Consider the following 14,944-nt stretch of genomic DNA (forward strand, 5'->3'; position numbering starts at 1 on the left):
AACTTCGGGGCTGGCCGCCAGAGCCGGGGAGAAGGGGGGGGGGGGGGGTGACGGGGAGACGGACAGCCCTCCCCTCTCCAAACCTGCCCGCCTCCCCCCTGCACCCGGGGCCCAGCGCTGGGGAGGGCAGGGGGGCAAAACCCCCACCTCCTTCATCCCCCTTCCTCCTTTCCCAGGAGAGAAAATCTGTGGCAAAATAGCACAGCACTTACACCTCCACCCCCCGACCCCCAACCCCGCGCAACGCCAACCCCAGGAAGAGCTGGAGGGGTGCAATGGGTTGCAGTCGGACTCGTCCTCACCCTTCCTCCAGACACCTTCCAGGTCTTTGCTGACTGAACTGGTGGGGACTGGCCAGCTGCCCACCCCCAGTGCCCCCCCAAGCAGTGCAGGGCAGCCCCAGAGTCCCCACTGCTCATGGGGAGGGGGGAGGGAGGGATGGACGGGGACACAGAGCAAAGCCCCCGCAGGCAGCAGCATCCTCCAGCTGTCGCCAGGGCCAGTATTAAAGCATCAGCTGATCCCACAGCACTGGTTTAGAGCAAGTCAGACTGGGGGGTGGGGGGAAAAGGGGGAGATCCAGCAAAGGAAGAGGGAGATGGTCCTGCTGGGGTCCCCTTCCCACCGGCTCTGTGCCCAGTCTGGCTCACGGCTCCAAACCCAGCCAGGCTGTGGGCAGAGGGACCATGGCCCCTGCAGGGCCTGGGAGGGTCTAAAGCCCAGCTCAGGCTCTGCCACGGGTGGGCAGCTGCTCCAAAACCTCCCCACACCTCGGCTCAGAGCCACCAAAATGCCAGGCATCACTCTGAGAGCATCTGCCCACCCGTGCTGGTGGTGGGTGGGGGCCAGCAGCACCCCTGCCCTCCTACCTCCCCCAGGTCCAGATGCCTGGCCTGGGGACAAGGCCACCCAAAAGCAAGTCATTTAGGGCTGTCATGTGGCTCTCACCCAACCTGGCACCGCAGCTGCCTGCAACAGCATCGATGCCACTTCCCTGTGGCTGCTGGGGCCTGGGAAGACTTTTCCAGAGAGGATTCAGCCTGCCTAACAACCTGCTGCCCCCAGTTAGCTGTGTCTGTCCCCACAGCAGCCTGCAGATGCCCTCAGGGCACCTGAGAGATGCCAAAAACAGAGGAAAGAGAAAATGCATTTAATCCTTATCAAAGCAGCATCCACTCTCTCTGCTTGGCTAAATCTCCCAGGCTGCTGCTTTGAGGGGACTCAGGGTGATGGAGGATGTGGGACCTCACACCCTCTCTCTGCTACTTGCTGGCCATGTCCCACTCCCCCCAGCCCCAGGCAGCCCCCACTGCTGGGATTCTGGCAGCAATGGCTCTCCCTTGCCCAAAGAGAGGAGATTTAAAGGTTAGCAACAGGTCCTGCCTCAAATCCTCTTCCCAGGACTACAAAAAGGTGGCTTTGGGGTTTAAAACTGAAAGCAGCAGCAGCTGCAATTAACCCCTTCTGCTGCCTTCACGTCAGGTGTGACCAGGCTTTGGGTTTTTTGGGGACTTAGTCCCTGGGGCTGGCACAGAACTCACAAGCTGCTCCTTTCAAGATGAAGCCCAGATCCCCTGGGAGGAGCTGATGGGTTTTTCCACCTGGCTGGAAACCTCAGACACCCCAGCCCTTTGGGGTTGTCCTCTCCTGGGGTGCTGTGCCCCATCTCTCTTCTGCCCCAGCTTTCTGGCTGTGTGGGGATAAGACAGGCATGGAGCTTCCTTCCTCCTCCTTCACACCACCAGGGTGGAACCCCCAGCATCCCAGTGGTTCCATCACCCACAGCCCAGCCTCAACCAGAGGGAGCTCAACCCAGTTTCTCCACAACCCCCTTACCTTTTCCTGATGCCTTTTTTTGCAGGAGGCTCTGAGCAGGCTGAGGACCCCGAGGCACTGAGCTCCAACAGCTCTTGCTGTGCAGCCACCTCCTGCCACCACCTCCACTGGTGGCTGGGCTGAGGGAATGAGGGGACCCTGGTAAGAAGCTGATGTTAGTCCAGCTTTGCGTTAACCCATCCAGGTGCTGGAGAAGTGCTGTGGGCTCCAAGCAGGCTCCTTGCACCTCATCATGACCCTTCCAACATCTCACATCCCAAGCTGGGGTAAAGCATAGCACAGCCAACCCAATCCTCCTCTGTGCTGCCACCTCCCCCAGCTCTGCAGAGTCAATGAGAGCCCATGAACTCTCAGCAGAACCTGAACTCCAAGCCTCCACCCACAGCCCAGGCAGCACCATTAACATCTCCAGTTCTGCAGGGAAGGCCTCATAATCACAGGAGAAACTCAACCAAAGTTTTGTAACATGAGTGCATCCTAAACCATGACCCTGGGAAGGAGAGGACCTGGGTCTGCCAGGGCTGTCCATGGATGGGCAAGGTGGCAGCTGGGTGACAGGGTCACCAGCATCCTGTTAACACCATCTTATGTTGGACCAGATGAACACAGCACTGGAACCACAGGTCCTTCTGCCAGAGCTGAGTCTTTCAGGTGACACTTGTGCCACAGACCAGAGATTTAGCCCCTGCCCCGCAGCCATCCTGGACCTGCACCCATTGTGGACCTGCCTGGGGGCTGCCAACCTTCTCTTCCCCAGAAGTCTGCCCAAAATTTAAGTTCTGAACCCAGTTGTTCCAGGGCACCCACCTTGCCCTGCCCCTCTGGGACTCAGTTAAGAAGCAAACATGGGTGAAGGTCACCTTCCCCCCGTGCTGCCATCAGCTCCCAGGTCACCCCCAGGATCCACCTTCCCCATCTGCTCCACCCCATGAGGATGTTCAGGGCTCTGGTGCCTCAGTAAGCACACAGAGCTGGCCGGTGGATCCCAGCAGCCACAGAAGCAATGGAAGCAGAAAGCAGAGCGAGGAGAGAGGGGGGAGAGAGGCCACGGGGATGGTGCTGAGCACGCTCGGCACGGATGCGGTGCGGCTCCGCTGCCACCGCGTCCTGCCCTGACAGTAATTAACGGAGCTAAAATAAATAGGGTTGGTTTCATCCCTGCAGGGATAATTCCTCCTCTCCGGGCGGCGTGTGCCTGCAGGGCTGCCCCGGAGGCTGGGGATGAGGCAGCTGAAGCCAGCAGGTTGGAAATGGAAATTTCCCAGGAAGGGAGGAAATCACTTCTTTCTGGGGCATAACCAGCCCTTGCCCTCCAACAACTCTGACACTTTAACGTGTCCCTAAATAGCTCCTGGATGCAGCTGCTGAGAGTTTACATCTCCCTCGCTTCCGTGCTCTTCTCCCAGCCTCCAGGAACAGGCTCGTCCAGCCCCAGTTTCCAAAGCAACTCACCCCAAGCAGAGGGGAAACCTTTGCTGCCTGCCCTGGCACAGCCCTCCAGCTCTGGGAAAGATTTTGGGGAGCACAGGAGCCACGGGAAGGTCGGGTGTCTAAGATCAGGAGCAGAACCCATGAGGCCGTGGTGGGTCTGGAGCCAAGGAGGGGCTCTGGGGGGAGAAGTGATGATGTTGTACCAAGAGGGAAGTACCCCCTCCAGAGGTTGGTACCCCTGGCACCCCAACCCCCAGGCCAGGACTGGGGATGGAGCCGGAGAGAAGAGCACAGGAGGGCTGAGAGGAGGTGCCGGGGCGAGGGGGGGGAGTGAGGGACAGGCTCGGGCTCAGCCAAGGCGCTGAAGTCAGCACTGCCCGGAGCCATCTGTTCCCGAGCAGCCCCGGCACACACGGACTCGGCCGGGCTGCGGGTGCTGCAGTTCGGTGATTCACGGGGTGAGGGGCTGGGGGGGTGGGGAGCGTGGGGCCGGACACCAGCACTACGGCCACGCTGGAAAACTGTGTATTAGGGATGCTGTGAAAAGGCTTTTCCAACCTTTTTTTTTTTTTTTTTTTTTTTTTTTCTGGTTGCGTGAGCTGGCTTTTAAATGGCAGCACAGCTCCCGGCTGCTGGGAATCCACTCGAGGTGGATTTTCCCTTATTCCAGAGCACAGGTGACTTCCCACTCTGGGGGCTCTGAATGCTCATTTGAAAAGGCCAAGCAGGGCCAGAGAAAGCCTCGGCACTGGTCTCTCAGCTGTAACTGCAAAATCCAACATCATCAGGAGCTTCTGAGGGGTCTCAGACCTGCTTCTTCCCTGGATTACTTCAAGCTGCCCAACAGCCTGTGTAAGGCAAGATCCCCAGGACAAAGAGAAACTATCCTGCACTGCTCTGCAGAGGGGGGAAACTGAGGCAGAGCAGTGCAAAGAAGCAGCAGGAGGTTACAAGGACCCCTCCCCTGTGATGGGCTCCTTCTCCTCTGCACCCTTTGGAAGGAGCCCACGGGACACCAAGGGCAACACAGTGCAGGAAGGGAATGGCAGAGCCTTGCCCAGCCACACATCCCTCACCAGCTGCTGATCTCCTCCGGCTTTGTGCATCTCATTAAAGCTCAGCTGAGCTCTCACTCTTCGGAGCAGGGAAGTCCAGATCAGAGCTGGCAGAGATGACTTTCAGCTTTCCAGGCCTCTTTCCAGCAGCAGCTGGGTGTCAGTCACAGCATCACCTTCCCAGCTCCTTCCTCGCTGCAGAAAATACCTTTAGAGACGAGGGGGAGAGCAGAGGGCGAGGGGGGCAGCTCCCCCATCACCCCTCAGCCCACCGAGGTGGGGACGTGCCCGGAGCAACCACCCGCAAGGTGAATGGGGATTAAAAGCAGCCCCCGAAGGCAAATGGGAGCCTGCGAGGAGCCTGCCCAGAGCCCAGGCAGAGGTTGGGGCTTTGCAGGGTGCAGGGTCCATCCCCTCCCAAATCTCCGCTCGGCTCCCCGGTACCGTCCTCCCAGCGCCACCTAACGACACGGGACAGGGGACAAGGACACGGCCACCAGTGCCCGGAGAGAGGGATGGAGAGCACCAAGAGACCTGGGGAGAGAGCAGGATACCCGGCTGGGGCTTGGGGACACAGGGGAAGGGGGAGCTGGAGGTTATTGACCAGGGACTTACATAATCGTGGTGATTCTGTCGCTGTCCTCCATCCCTGCCCTTCGCTGACCTTCTTCATCCCGTGGCTTTCCAGCAGCCCAGCACTAAACCCAGGGCCTTGGCCAAGTTCTGGGTTGAGCAAGGACACTGGGTTCCCCTTAATCTGCTCTCACAGCCCCAAAACTACCCTGAAGCATCCCTGGTTTGGGCACGGCCCAAGCACCACAGCCTTACAGACACACCCTGACACCAACGTTCAAGGTGATGTGGGAGAAAACCCCAGGGAAGAGCCCTCCCATCCCTCCCCAACACCTGTGGATTTGATGCTGCCACCACATCCCTTCCCCATCACCCTTCTGGCTGGGCTCCCTCCCAAAGTGGCTGCACCCAGGGCAACCCCCTCACCTCCACACCCCCCTTCCCCAAGTGCTTATTCACCTCCCAGCCCAGAGCTGATGTCACCTCCTGCTCCAGAGTTGGGCATCAGGAATGCACCAGGCAGGAGCTGGAAGGAGCCACAGCACGCAAGCAGCTGTTCCACAAAAGCTTTATTGCCCCTTTGCATACGAGTTCCCACTATCACATTTCCTGAGTTTCTTAATGAGCTTGCAGATGAGATTTAAATAGAAAGGAAAAAAAAAAAAAAAAAAAAAAGGAAGGAGGGAAGAAAACAAGAAAGAGGGGGGGAAAAAAAAAGATCTTCCTTGCCTAAGGTTGGACCAGAAGTGTGATGGGAAGAGTGCAGGGTGGGCAAATCCTCTACCACAGGAGAGGGCAGAGATGGAGGCTGAGCATGGACCCACAACACCCCCCCACTGGGTGCCCTGGCTCCATTTACCCCCTGCCTCCATCCCAGAGCCTGGTTTGTTTCTAACATGCAGCCACCCAGCAGCTGCCAGTGCTCACACACTGAACAGTGACATTGCTCCCACAGGCCAGGCAGAGGGGGCTGGGGACAGAATGGGTGGTGGGGGGGCCCAGAAAGGGAGGGGGCCAGGCTGACATGGCCCCTGCAGCAGGGATAAAAAGCAGATTATGGCTCATTGCTTGTAATCTGGCTTAAAACTGGACACCGTCACCACTGTCAATTTGGGCTAAGAGAAGCATTTAATAAGCTTCAAAAGACACAGGCCAAAAATCCCCCCCAAAAAAACAACCAAAAAACCACCCCACCAAAAACCAACCAACCAAAAAATACAAACCCACCAAGGCTCAAGGCATCCCTTGCACTGGGCAGCACCAAGAAGTGCAGGATCCTTCCAGATCCAGAACCAGGCAATTTGACACTTGTTATCCCACCACACCCCACCAGCCAGGACCCAGGCTCTGCTGGGGTTTAACTGCAGGAGGCACAAAGCAAATGAATGCTCAGGTCTGCACAGAGCTGACCAGAAGTGTAGAGCCAAGGCTCCCTCCTCCCCAGACCACAGGAGCTGCCTTGCCCTGGGACTCATGGCAGGAGCCACGGTGCTTGGCTCCTGCTCCAGGATTAAAGCACACACCAGACAAAGCAGGCAGACTCCAGCAAGGTCCAGTTTGGCTTTCCCAGCAGGGTTTATTTAAAAAATAATTGTTAATAAAAGAAGTCTTCTCAGGCACACACGACAAGGCCACAAAGCCATTTGGCTTCAGGCTTAAAGGGGGCAGCAGCAAGACACAAGGAACTTATCCATATGTCTGACCAGGCCTCCTGCCAGGTGCACAACTCCCCTCACCTGCCACATCTCACTCCATGCTGAAAGGACCCAAAGGACAAGAATCATCCCCAGGGCTGCAGTGACGCAAGGCCAGCCAGCAGCCTCACGTGTCTAGAGACACTTCAGGAACCCAAAGTTCACGGTTACTGGAGAGGCTCACGAGTCATCACACACCTCCCCTGAGTGGCCACCAGCCCCAGGCACAAGCCCTGTGCTCCTGGCCCTGTGCTTGCCCCAGGACAGCACCAGCACCACGTCCATCCCCATTGCTGCTGCTTCAGCGCCCGAGCAGCTGCAGCATCTCCTGAGGATCCACTATTTTCTCTCTGGGTTTGCCAGCAGCTTTGCCTCTTGCCACTTCTGCAGCATCTATCTTCTCCCAGTCTGAGAAGGAAATAGGACGGACCCCTGGGGTGACAGCAAGAGACAGGAGAGATCAGTTCATCAAGGGATAATGACCTCAGCTTCACCTCCCTGTGAGCAGGGACCTGACCTGACGTGCCAGCAAACCCTGCCCTTGCCCAGCACCAGACTTGAGCCTCACAGAGGAACAATAAATCCTAACCCTGAGAGGAGGGGAAGGGATGTCAGGTTCCAGGTGACTCGGGGCAGTCAGACCTTTGAGTGTGGCATCACCTTAGGGGACACCAACAGCTTCCAGTTCACTGTCCAACCTCAGGTGGTTTGGAGGCAAAACACAAACTTGCACTGAACGCCCTTAAAGACAGCAACAGCAAATTGCTCCCTTGGGTATTTTAATATTTTCCCCAAACTTGCCTGGAAGGAATGCCAGGAAAGCCACTCAGAAGGAAGAGTTCACTATCTAGGCAGTGACAGTAACATTTAAGCCAAGGTCTGTGATGCTTTTAATGGCCCTTCCCAGAAAGTGGTCATTAACCTCAGCAATGGTGCTGAGGGAATTTAAGTGCTGTTCTCCCTGGGCTTTGAAACAACAGAACAGCAGCACAACACAATTCCTTGGTTTGGACTCCACTCCCAAAAGTGGCTTCTGGGACTCACTGCCCCAGAACACCCCAATCCAGGAGGAGTTTGGCTGTGTCACACCTTCCTGCTGGCTGTGACAGTGGCTCACACACACACACACACACACACACACACACACACACACACACACACACACACACACACTCCCACTGACCTCGGCTCTGCAGGAGGCTCCCCACAGCCCCAAAGCCTTCTCTGCGGGAGGACACATCCAGCACCCCCACCTGGAGATCCTCCAGCACGGACTGGGCAGTGTCAAAGCTGTCGTTCATGGTGGTGATGATCACACCTGTGGGTCCTCTCTTCACCCACCCGCTGCAGTACAGACCTGCACAGACACACAGTTCAGACCAGCAGGAGGGCAGGGATCCTCCTGGCTGTGAGCCCTTCCCTGGGTGTCACATCAAGCTGTGGGCAGTGGGAGAATCTGCCCGAGGTGGGCACAGAGTGTGGATCTGTCACAGGGATCTGTGTACCTGCAGACTGGCACTGAGCTGCATCACTTTAGTGACAGGCTCCAAGGGCCAACAGAATCATCAGATTGTTTGGGTTGGAGAAGACCTTCAGGACCATCAAGTCCAACCATTAACCCAGCACTGCCAAGGTCACCACTAAACCATGTCCCTCAGCACCACATCTACACAGCTTTAAATCTACACAGCACTGTTTGCTGCAAACCTGGACACTCCCAACACGAGCTGGGGACAGGCCAGGTCCCAACACCTGACAGAGACAGCTCATTCTCTCAGTGGCCACTCTATGACTGAAGTCTGTGACCTTCTATCCATGTCCTTGGGAAATGGAGCTTCCCATCCCAACCCCCCCAGCTGCACTTGGCATATCCCATGACTTCCCATGAATATCCCCAGGGATACAGACCTGGAACCCCCTCCACTCTGCCCGAGCTGTTGGGGATGATGCCACGCTGGGTGTCAAAGGGCACTGCTGGGTCCAGGGGCAGGATCTGGTAGCCAATGCTGCTGAGCACCAGCCCACACTCCAGCTCCTCCATATCTCCCGTGGGGACAGCTTTGGCAGTGTCACCTGAGCCCTGAGAGAGAGAGACAGGCTGCTGACCACCAGTCAGCAGATGCAGAGCAGCAGCCTCCTCCAGTCCCCTTTGGCACCCTTGAGCCCTGGGAATTTGTTGCAAGCCTTTCTGCAGCAGCATGGAATGAGCTCCCTTCAGACAGGGAGAGGCTCGTGGTGGTGGGACTGCCTTCCCCATGGACCTGCCAGCAGCCCCTCCAACACAAAGCTGCCTTTGGAGGAGGTTCCCAAGGGCATCCTGCCCCATCCCCAGCAGCCTGTACCTCCAGGAGGGTCAGGGCCATGCGGATGCCCCTTGCCCTTTTGCCATCAGCCGTGGGCAGCACTGCCTGGGGGCTGCGCTGGAATTTCAGCCCCCACTCCCTGGGAGCTGCTGCCTGCCCTTCCATCTTCCTCTCCCCAGGCTTCTCCAGGGCTGTTTTGATCATCAGCTCAGTCAGTCGCTTCCTGGGCCTGGGGGCATCTAGAAAGGAGGAGAGGGTGAGCTTCAGGAGAGGAACCACAGTAAAAAAAAAAAAAACCTTGGGACACTGCAGGGAGCTAAGAGCTTGTCCAGGCAGGTTCAGTGGTATCCGAGGGTCCATTTGGAGTTTGTCAATGGGAGTCCCACGCTTCTGAGATGACAAACTGCAAATCAAAGTGACCAGGATAGCTCCTGAGGCTTGAAGCCAGTGGGACACACAAGTCAAAGCCTGCAGTTTTGCTGTCTTGCTGGTGCTCAGAGGCAGCAGCCTGTGGAGAAGAGCAGGTCCCTGGACACCCCTGAACTCAGAGTTTTCTTTTTAGCTCTGTAGGAAGCTCTTAAATCAATAGCTTTGGGATCTCTCCTTCAAGGTTCCCCCAGCCCTCCTGAACCTCCTGTCCTCATCACTCAGAGTAAGCATCACTCTCAGGCAGCAGAGTGGCCACACAAACAGGGAAATGAGCTGTTCCCTTGTCTTTCTCCTAGCACTGAGCCACACCATGGCCAGTGGCTGCCACACTGAACACAGGGCAGGAGCTTCTCTGATGCATATTATGAGCATTTGCAAAGCACTCCTGGATGTTTGCCTGTCAGGGTTAAGTCCTTGTCTGGAGGAACTTCCCTCACCTTTAACAGCATTTTCAAGGCCTGTGAAGTCAGCAGGGTTCAGGACAGGTCTGGTCCCAGGCAGATTTATCATCTCTCGTAGCTCCTGAGAATTCCAAGTAGGAAGATGTTACCCCCAGTGCAAAAAGGTCATCCAACAGCCCCAGGTCTCCTTCCCCAGCAGTCCAGGCTAGGGGCCAGCAAATGAGTGCAGGAAGGAGGATATCTGGGTTCCCCATCCACCCCTAGACCACCCCTCTCCATCAAGAACAAGCAGCTGGGGCTGAAGGTTGTGGAACACAGCTGCCCACCAGCACCTCCAGCCTCACCTTGATAGTGAAAGCAACTTGGAGAGGTCCCCTCCTCCCAACCAGCCAGACACGTTTCACCTTGCTGCAGGCAAGAGCTGCCAGGGAGCAGTCAGTGATGTCTGTCTTCTGCAAGACAGAGACAGGAGAGTGGGACGAGGGCAGATCTGGAGGGAGCTGGGGGAAAGGCACAGCTTCTGAAGGTGAAAAATATCAGCAGAAAAGCAGGGGAGGAAAGCAGGCTGTGCAGGCAGATCCTGGGTAAGGATGGGAAACAAATCACCTCCTTCTGCACAAAGCCCCTGGCACAGCTCTGTGAAACCACGGGGTACCCCCAAGAGCCAACAGCCTTCCTCAGGGAAAGCTCCCAAAGCCAGGAGAGTTTGAGGTTTTGCTGAGATGCAGCAGGGAGTGAAATTGGGCCCCAGGCTGCTGCCTTCACAGCAGAACCCTGTGGCTCACCCTGAGGAGCTGCAGTGGGGACAGGAGGATCCGGGCGACATCCAGTGCCACATTGCCATGACCCAGAACCACTGCTGTCTCACAGCTCAGGTCAGGCTTCAGCTGCAGGGAGAGAAAGACCCATCCATCAGTAAATCCACCCCACCTGGACTCACTCTGACCACCCAGATTTCCCTCCCTCACACCCCTCAAAAGAAACCAACCCCAAACCTAAACCCAAAGAGGTGGTGCAGATAAACACCACACCAGCCCCTTCCCCAAGCAGACACAGCAACACAGCTGCTCCAGGCATCCCAGCCAATCCCTGTCCTGCTCTTTCTGTGATGGCATCTCGAGGAGCAGGAGGTATTTTTGGCCAAAAAACCTTCTCAGGCCAAAGCAGAGCATCATCCCCCCCCCCAGGGTCCCATCTGGCCTGGCCAAAACGTGCTGCCAGCCCAGAGCGCCAGCTAATCCGCTCTCACTGGTGTGCAAATTGTTCACATTTTGACCATCTAAGAAGGATTTAACATGGTGCCTGCTAATCTTTTCCAATTGTGGGGCTTTCAGGACTTAATCTGGAACTGAATGCCTTCATTTGGATGCAGGACAGGGAGGAAGGGCAGGGAAACACAAGGCTGTACTCACGTCCTGGTTCTCAGGCAGCCCGTTGTACCAGCCCACGAACTCCCGGGCTGAATAAACACCAGAGAGGTTCTCCCCTGGGATCCCCAGCACCCGGCTGCCTTCAGCACCATAACTCTGAGGAAAGAGCAGACTCAGTCAGAGATGTGCAGGGTTTGAGATCAAAACACCAATCTCCCCTTCCAGCTGCTGCCAGGCTCTCTGCACAGCTGCCAAACCTTCCTGAGGGCCAGGACACCCCATGGAGGGGCTACACACAGCCTGAGCACAGAGGCTCCATCCACCCCATCCCTTGGGCTCCATCCACCCCACCCCTTGGGCTCCTGAGCCAAACCTGATCTTCTTGGGCCAAGGCAGAGCCTGACAAGCTGAGGAATGAACAAGAGGGACAAACCCACATCAGGTGGAAAGAGGTATTAGCCATCAAAGGGAAGAAGTTCCTCAACCCCTGCCCCTTGCAGCAGGGTTTCAGAGACCCCTGTTTGATGCCATATTCCAGCAAATATCCCCTGCAAGGCTTCAGAAAAGCCTCAAAGCACCAGAGCTGCCCTAAGAGTCTACCAGGGTGACGAGACACCCAGAAACACCTCCTCCAAACCCTCCCCCTGAGATACCCATGGGGAATAACCCTTCAGGCCTTGCCCAGGACACTTGGGGAGCTCAGGCAGCCCTGTCCCAGTACCCACCAGCACCACGGCGTGGTAAGCCTGCTGCAGCTCTGCCACTGTCACGTCCCTGCCCACGGTGACGTTCCCGTAGTAGGCGCAGCGCCCCGAGCGCGCCGTCTGCGTGAAGGCATTGATCACGTTCTGCCAAGATCAGAGGAGCACCAGGGAGTGATGGCCCAGCCAAGGCCAGCAGCTGGCAGGAGGGCCCTGTTCCCAGCTCCCCCAGCCTTGAGATGCTTCTCCCCCTCCCCGAGTCAAGTTATTCCGGGACTCTTATCGAGCGACAGCCGCAGATAATGCCCGGGGAGATAAGCGCAGCTGTGTCCTGGCACTCTTCCCACCACCATTTCTGGAAAGGTAAAAAAAAATTAAAAATCCATCTTTTGGAGGAAGCACCAACCTTCACCTCGGGGTGGTCTGGAGCCACTCCAAAACGGACGAGTCCAAAGGGAACCAGCAGCTTCTCATAGATGTCCACTTGGGCCCCACCGTGGTGCTGCAGGAGGAGGAGGTCATAGTTCAGGGATGAGGACAGAAAAACCCCGGAGGGACAGGGAGAGGGGGGTTCCTATCACCAGGAACAGCCTCTTCCAGGCACAGGGTGATGCTGGGCCTGTCACTACCAGTTCAGCTGCAGCATGACCCCAACCACCACCAATTACTCCCCAGCTCCTCTTCCAGACTAACCTGGTGATTATGTAGCACCTGGGGGGCTGACAAAAGGGGTTTCAGACAGATGTTTTGCTGCAAGGCTTTTGTTATCTTATATTTCCAGTCAGCAGCTTCCCAGAGATTAAGTAGCCCTGAAACTTGTCCCTGAGGATTAGTGACAGCTCTTCCCCAACATGTCCCAGGGACAAGGCAGCAGGTTTTTAATGATGGGGCAAAGCTGCTGCATCCCTGGTCGGTGCCAGCCACCCAGTTCTGTCCTCAGGTCTCAGGTCCCAACTGCCCAAAGCACCAATGTTTACAGGGAAAGGATCACCCCCAGGGAAAAGGATCATCCCAGGTGAAAAGGAGCACTCTGGGGTGATCCTGCTTTATTCCAGCTGCGGGAGGAGGCAGCAGGAGAGCCTGTCCTGTGCACTCCCTTAGCACAGGGGTTGGTGTCACCCCTGTGAGGTGACCACAGCTCTCAGCAAAGTGGATCTCTGATACTTATTTAACCCTAAAAAAAATCCCTGAGGCCACACTGGCAGCAGCCCTACCAGGCCTGGGTCTGGTTCTGATGGCCCAAGGATGGGAACAGTGGTGCCCATCCCAAAGGGAAGAGCCCAGGAGGGCTCTGTGGGGTCAGGGCAGCCCTGGGAAAGTCCAGGCTGGATTCCTGGGATCAGCAGCCACGGGGAGCTGGAGGCAGGAACACAGGGATCCAGGCTGGGACGGATCAGGAGCACAGGCAGAGGAACAGAGGGAATCTTCCCAGGATACTGAAGCAAACAGGGAGAGGGGAAGAAGAGGAGGAAGGAAACCCAAACCAGGACAGGGCTGCCCTGACACCACAGAGCAGGACTGGGAGCCCCCAGACCCCCTCAGCTCTGGGAGGGGGGGTCCCTGCCCTCGCTCCCCCCAGGCCCCGGGAGGTCCCTGCCCTCACCCCCCCCCATTCCTCGGTACCTTGAGGATGTGCTGAGCCGTGTAGAAGCCGGCGGGACCGCTGCCCACGACACAGACACGAGGGGCGGGGGCCGTCGGGGAGGACAGGCACCTCCTGAGCGCTGCGGGAGGGAGGACAGGCAGGAGGTGACGATGCCACTCGAGTGCCACCACCCCCGGGCCCCGCCACAGCCCTCCCGTGGAGCCCAGCACCCACCCAGCGGGGCTCGTCCCCCCACGCGGGCCATGGCACCAGCCGGGCTGCGCAGGGCGGACGGGGTTTATGTACCGGCCCGGTGGTTCGGCCCCCGGGGGGTCTGAGGCGGAACCGCCTCGAGGTCAAGGCCGGCGGCTCCCGCGTTCCGCCAAACCCGAGGCCTTGGGACGGGGAGGGAGACCGGGGAGGTGTCAGCTGCCCCCGAGCCGGGCACCGGGCACCGCAACCCAGACCCGCGGGCCTGCAGCCCCCCAGAGCTGGAGCACGGGCACGGCTCCCGCAGCCGCCCGGGCCCACGGGACCGGTTTCCCCCGGAGCCCCGGTACCTCCCGGTCCCATGTGCCCCTACATCCCCGGTTCCCCCGCCCCTGCTTCCCGCGCTCGCTGTCCTCCCCACCGGCCCCATCTCTCCCGCAGCCTCCGTTCTCCCAGTCCCGGTCCCGGTCCCCCCCGGGGTCGGTTTCCCGCGCAGCCCTTCGGGCCCGTAGCCCCGGTTCACAGCCCTGGTCCCCCCGCTCCCGGGACACGCGTGTCCGTGTCCGTGTCCGTGTCCCCCCCTCTCCCGCCAGGTTCCTGGTGACGTCACAGACCCCGCCCCTCACCGCGCGAGCCGCCGCCCCCCCAGCACGCGCTGCCCGGTACCATCCCGGACGCCGCCGCCGCCGCCGTTACGGCTGCTGAGGCCCCGCCCCCATCCCCGCCAACCAATCGTGAGACGGGAAAGGCTCTCACTTTGCATAACCACGCCCCCAAAGGGAACCGGCGCTCCGCCCACGCTGCTCCAGCCAATGGCAGCCGACAGCTACCGGAAACACGCGGTACCATAGAGAGGCCGGCAGGGAGAGGCCGTCTCGGGGCCGTCCGCGCCGCCGCTCTCTATGGCGAGGCCTCCGCGGTACCCGGGGCTCCCCGCACCGGCTCCATCCCCGCATCCCTTAATTGCCGGGAGGGATTGGCTGTGGGTGTCTGCGGGGCTGCTTTTAACCCCCCTTCTTTTAACCCCGTCGCCGGGGGAAACCCGCAGGAAAAGATAAAACATCCGTGCAGAAGGATAATTAATAATTAATGTTGGTGCGGAGCTCCTGCCCCGGCTCCCCCCGCCGTCCCTGCTTTGTCCCCACCTTACTCCCCATCACTCGGCTCATTTCAAACCCACAGACTCGCACGTCCCGTGCAAGAGCATCCCCGTCATTCCTCAGCCCCGGGTGACACACGGGGCAGGGAAATCATCTCCCCAGGGCCAGGAGGCATTCGGGGCTTGTACAGATGCCAAACCGCGCAGGAGAGCGCTACCGGGGCTTTTTAAAAGCAATTAAGAACGAGAGGAGTTTA

General features: G+C 58.3%; 1 protein-coding gene across 2 annotated transcripts; it reads right to left on the minus strand.

Annotated features, from left to right (window-relative positions):
- Positions 1-6,446: 6,446 nt before the first annotated feature.
- FDXR (ferredoxin reductase) lies at positions 6,447-14,341 on the minus strand. 2 transcript variants are annotated; one of them, XM_071764005.1, is made up of 12 exons: positions 14,215-14,341; positions 13,417-13,517; positions 12,200-12,295; positions 11,818-11,940; positions 11,135-11,248; positions 10,508-10,609; positions 10,067-10,174; positions 9,759-9,843; positions 8,932-9,131; positions 8,498-8,669; positions 7,773-7,946; positions 6,447-7,021 (listed from the first exon to the last, which is right to left on the minus strand). In XM_071764005.1, the coding sequence occupies exons 1-12, from the start codon at positions 14,255-14,257 to the stop codon at positions 6,891-6,893; spliced, it is 1,449 nt and encodes a 482-aa protein (XP_071620106.1). In that variant the 5' UTR covers positions 14,258-14,341; the 3' UTR covers positions 6,447-6,890. The 2 variants fall into 2 exon arrangements, with proteins under 2 accessions (XP_071620106.1, XP_071620107.1); XM_071764006.1 differs by lacking the exon at positions 14,215-14,341 and adding an exon at positions 13,613-13,729.
- Positions 14,342-14,944: the final 603 nt, after the last annotated feature.

This window comes from Heliangelus exortis, chromosome 20, assembly GCF_036169615.1.
Source record: "Heliangelus exortis chromosome 20, bHelExo1.hap1, whole genome shotgun sequence".
In the NCBI taxonomy this organism is placed as follows: Eukaryota; Metazoa; Chordata; class Aves; order Apodiformes; family Trochilidae; genus Heliangelus; species Heliangelus exortis.

What these genes read in the sequence shown, in the direction of transcription:
- FDXR (XM_071764005.1), bottom strand. Translation starts at nt 14,257, where the DNA reads ATGGTACCGGGCAGCGCGTGCTGGGGGGGCGGCGGCTCGCGCG. An exon ending in CAGACCACCCCGAGGTGAAG is followed by an intron (nt 11,941 to 12,199) that starts GTTGGTGCTTCC and finishes TGATCTTGGCAG; the next exon opens with AACGTGATCAATGCCTTCAC. An exon ending in CCCCACTGCAGCTCCTCAGG is followed by an intron (nt 10,175 to 10,507) that starts GTGAGCCACAGG and finishes TCTGTCTTGCAG; the next exon opens with AAGACAGACATCACTGACTG.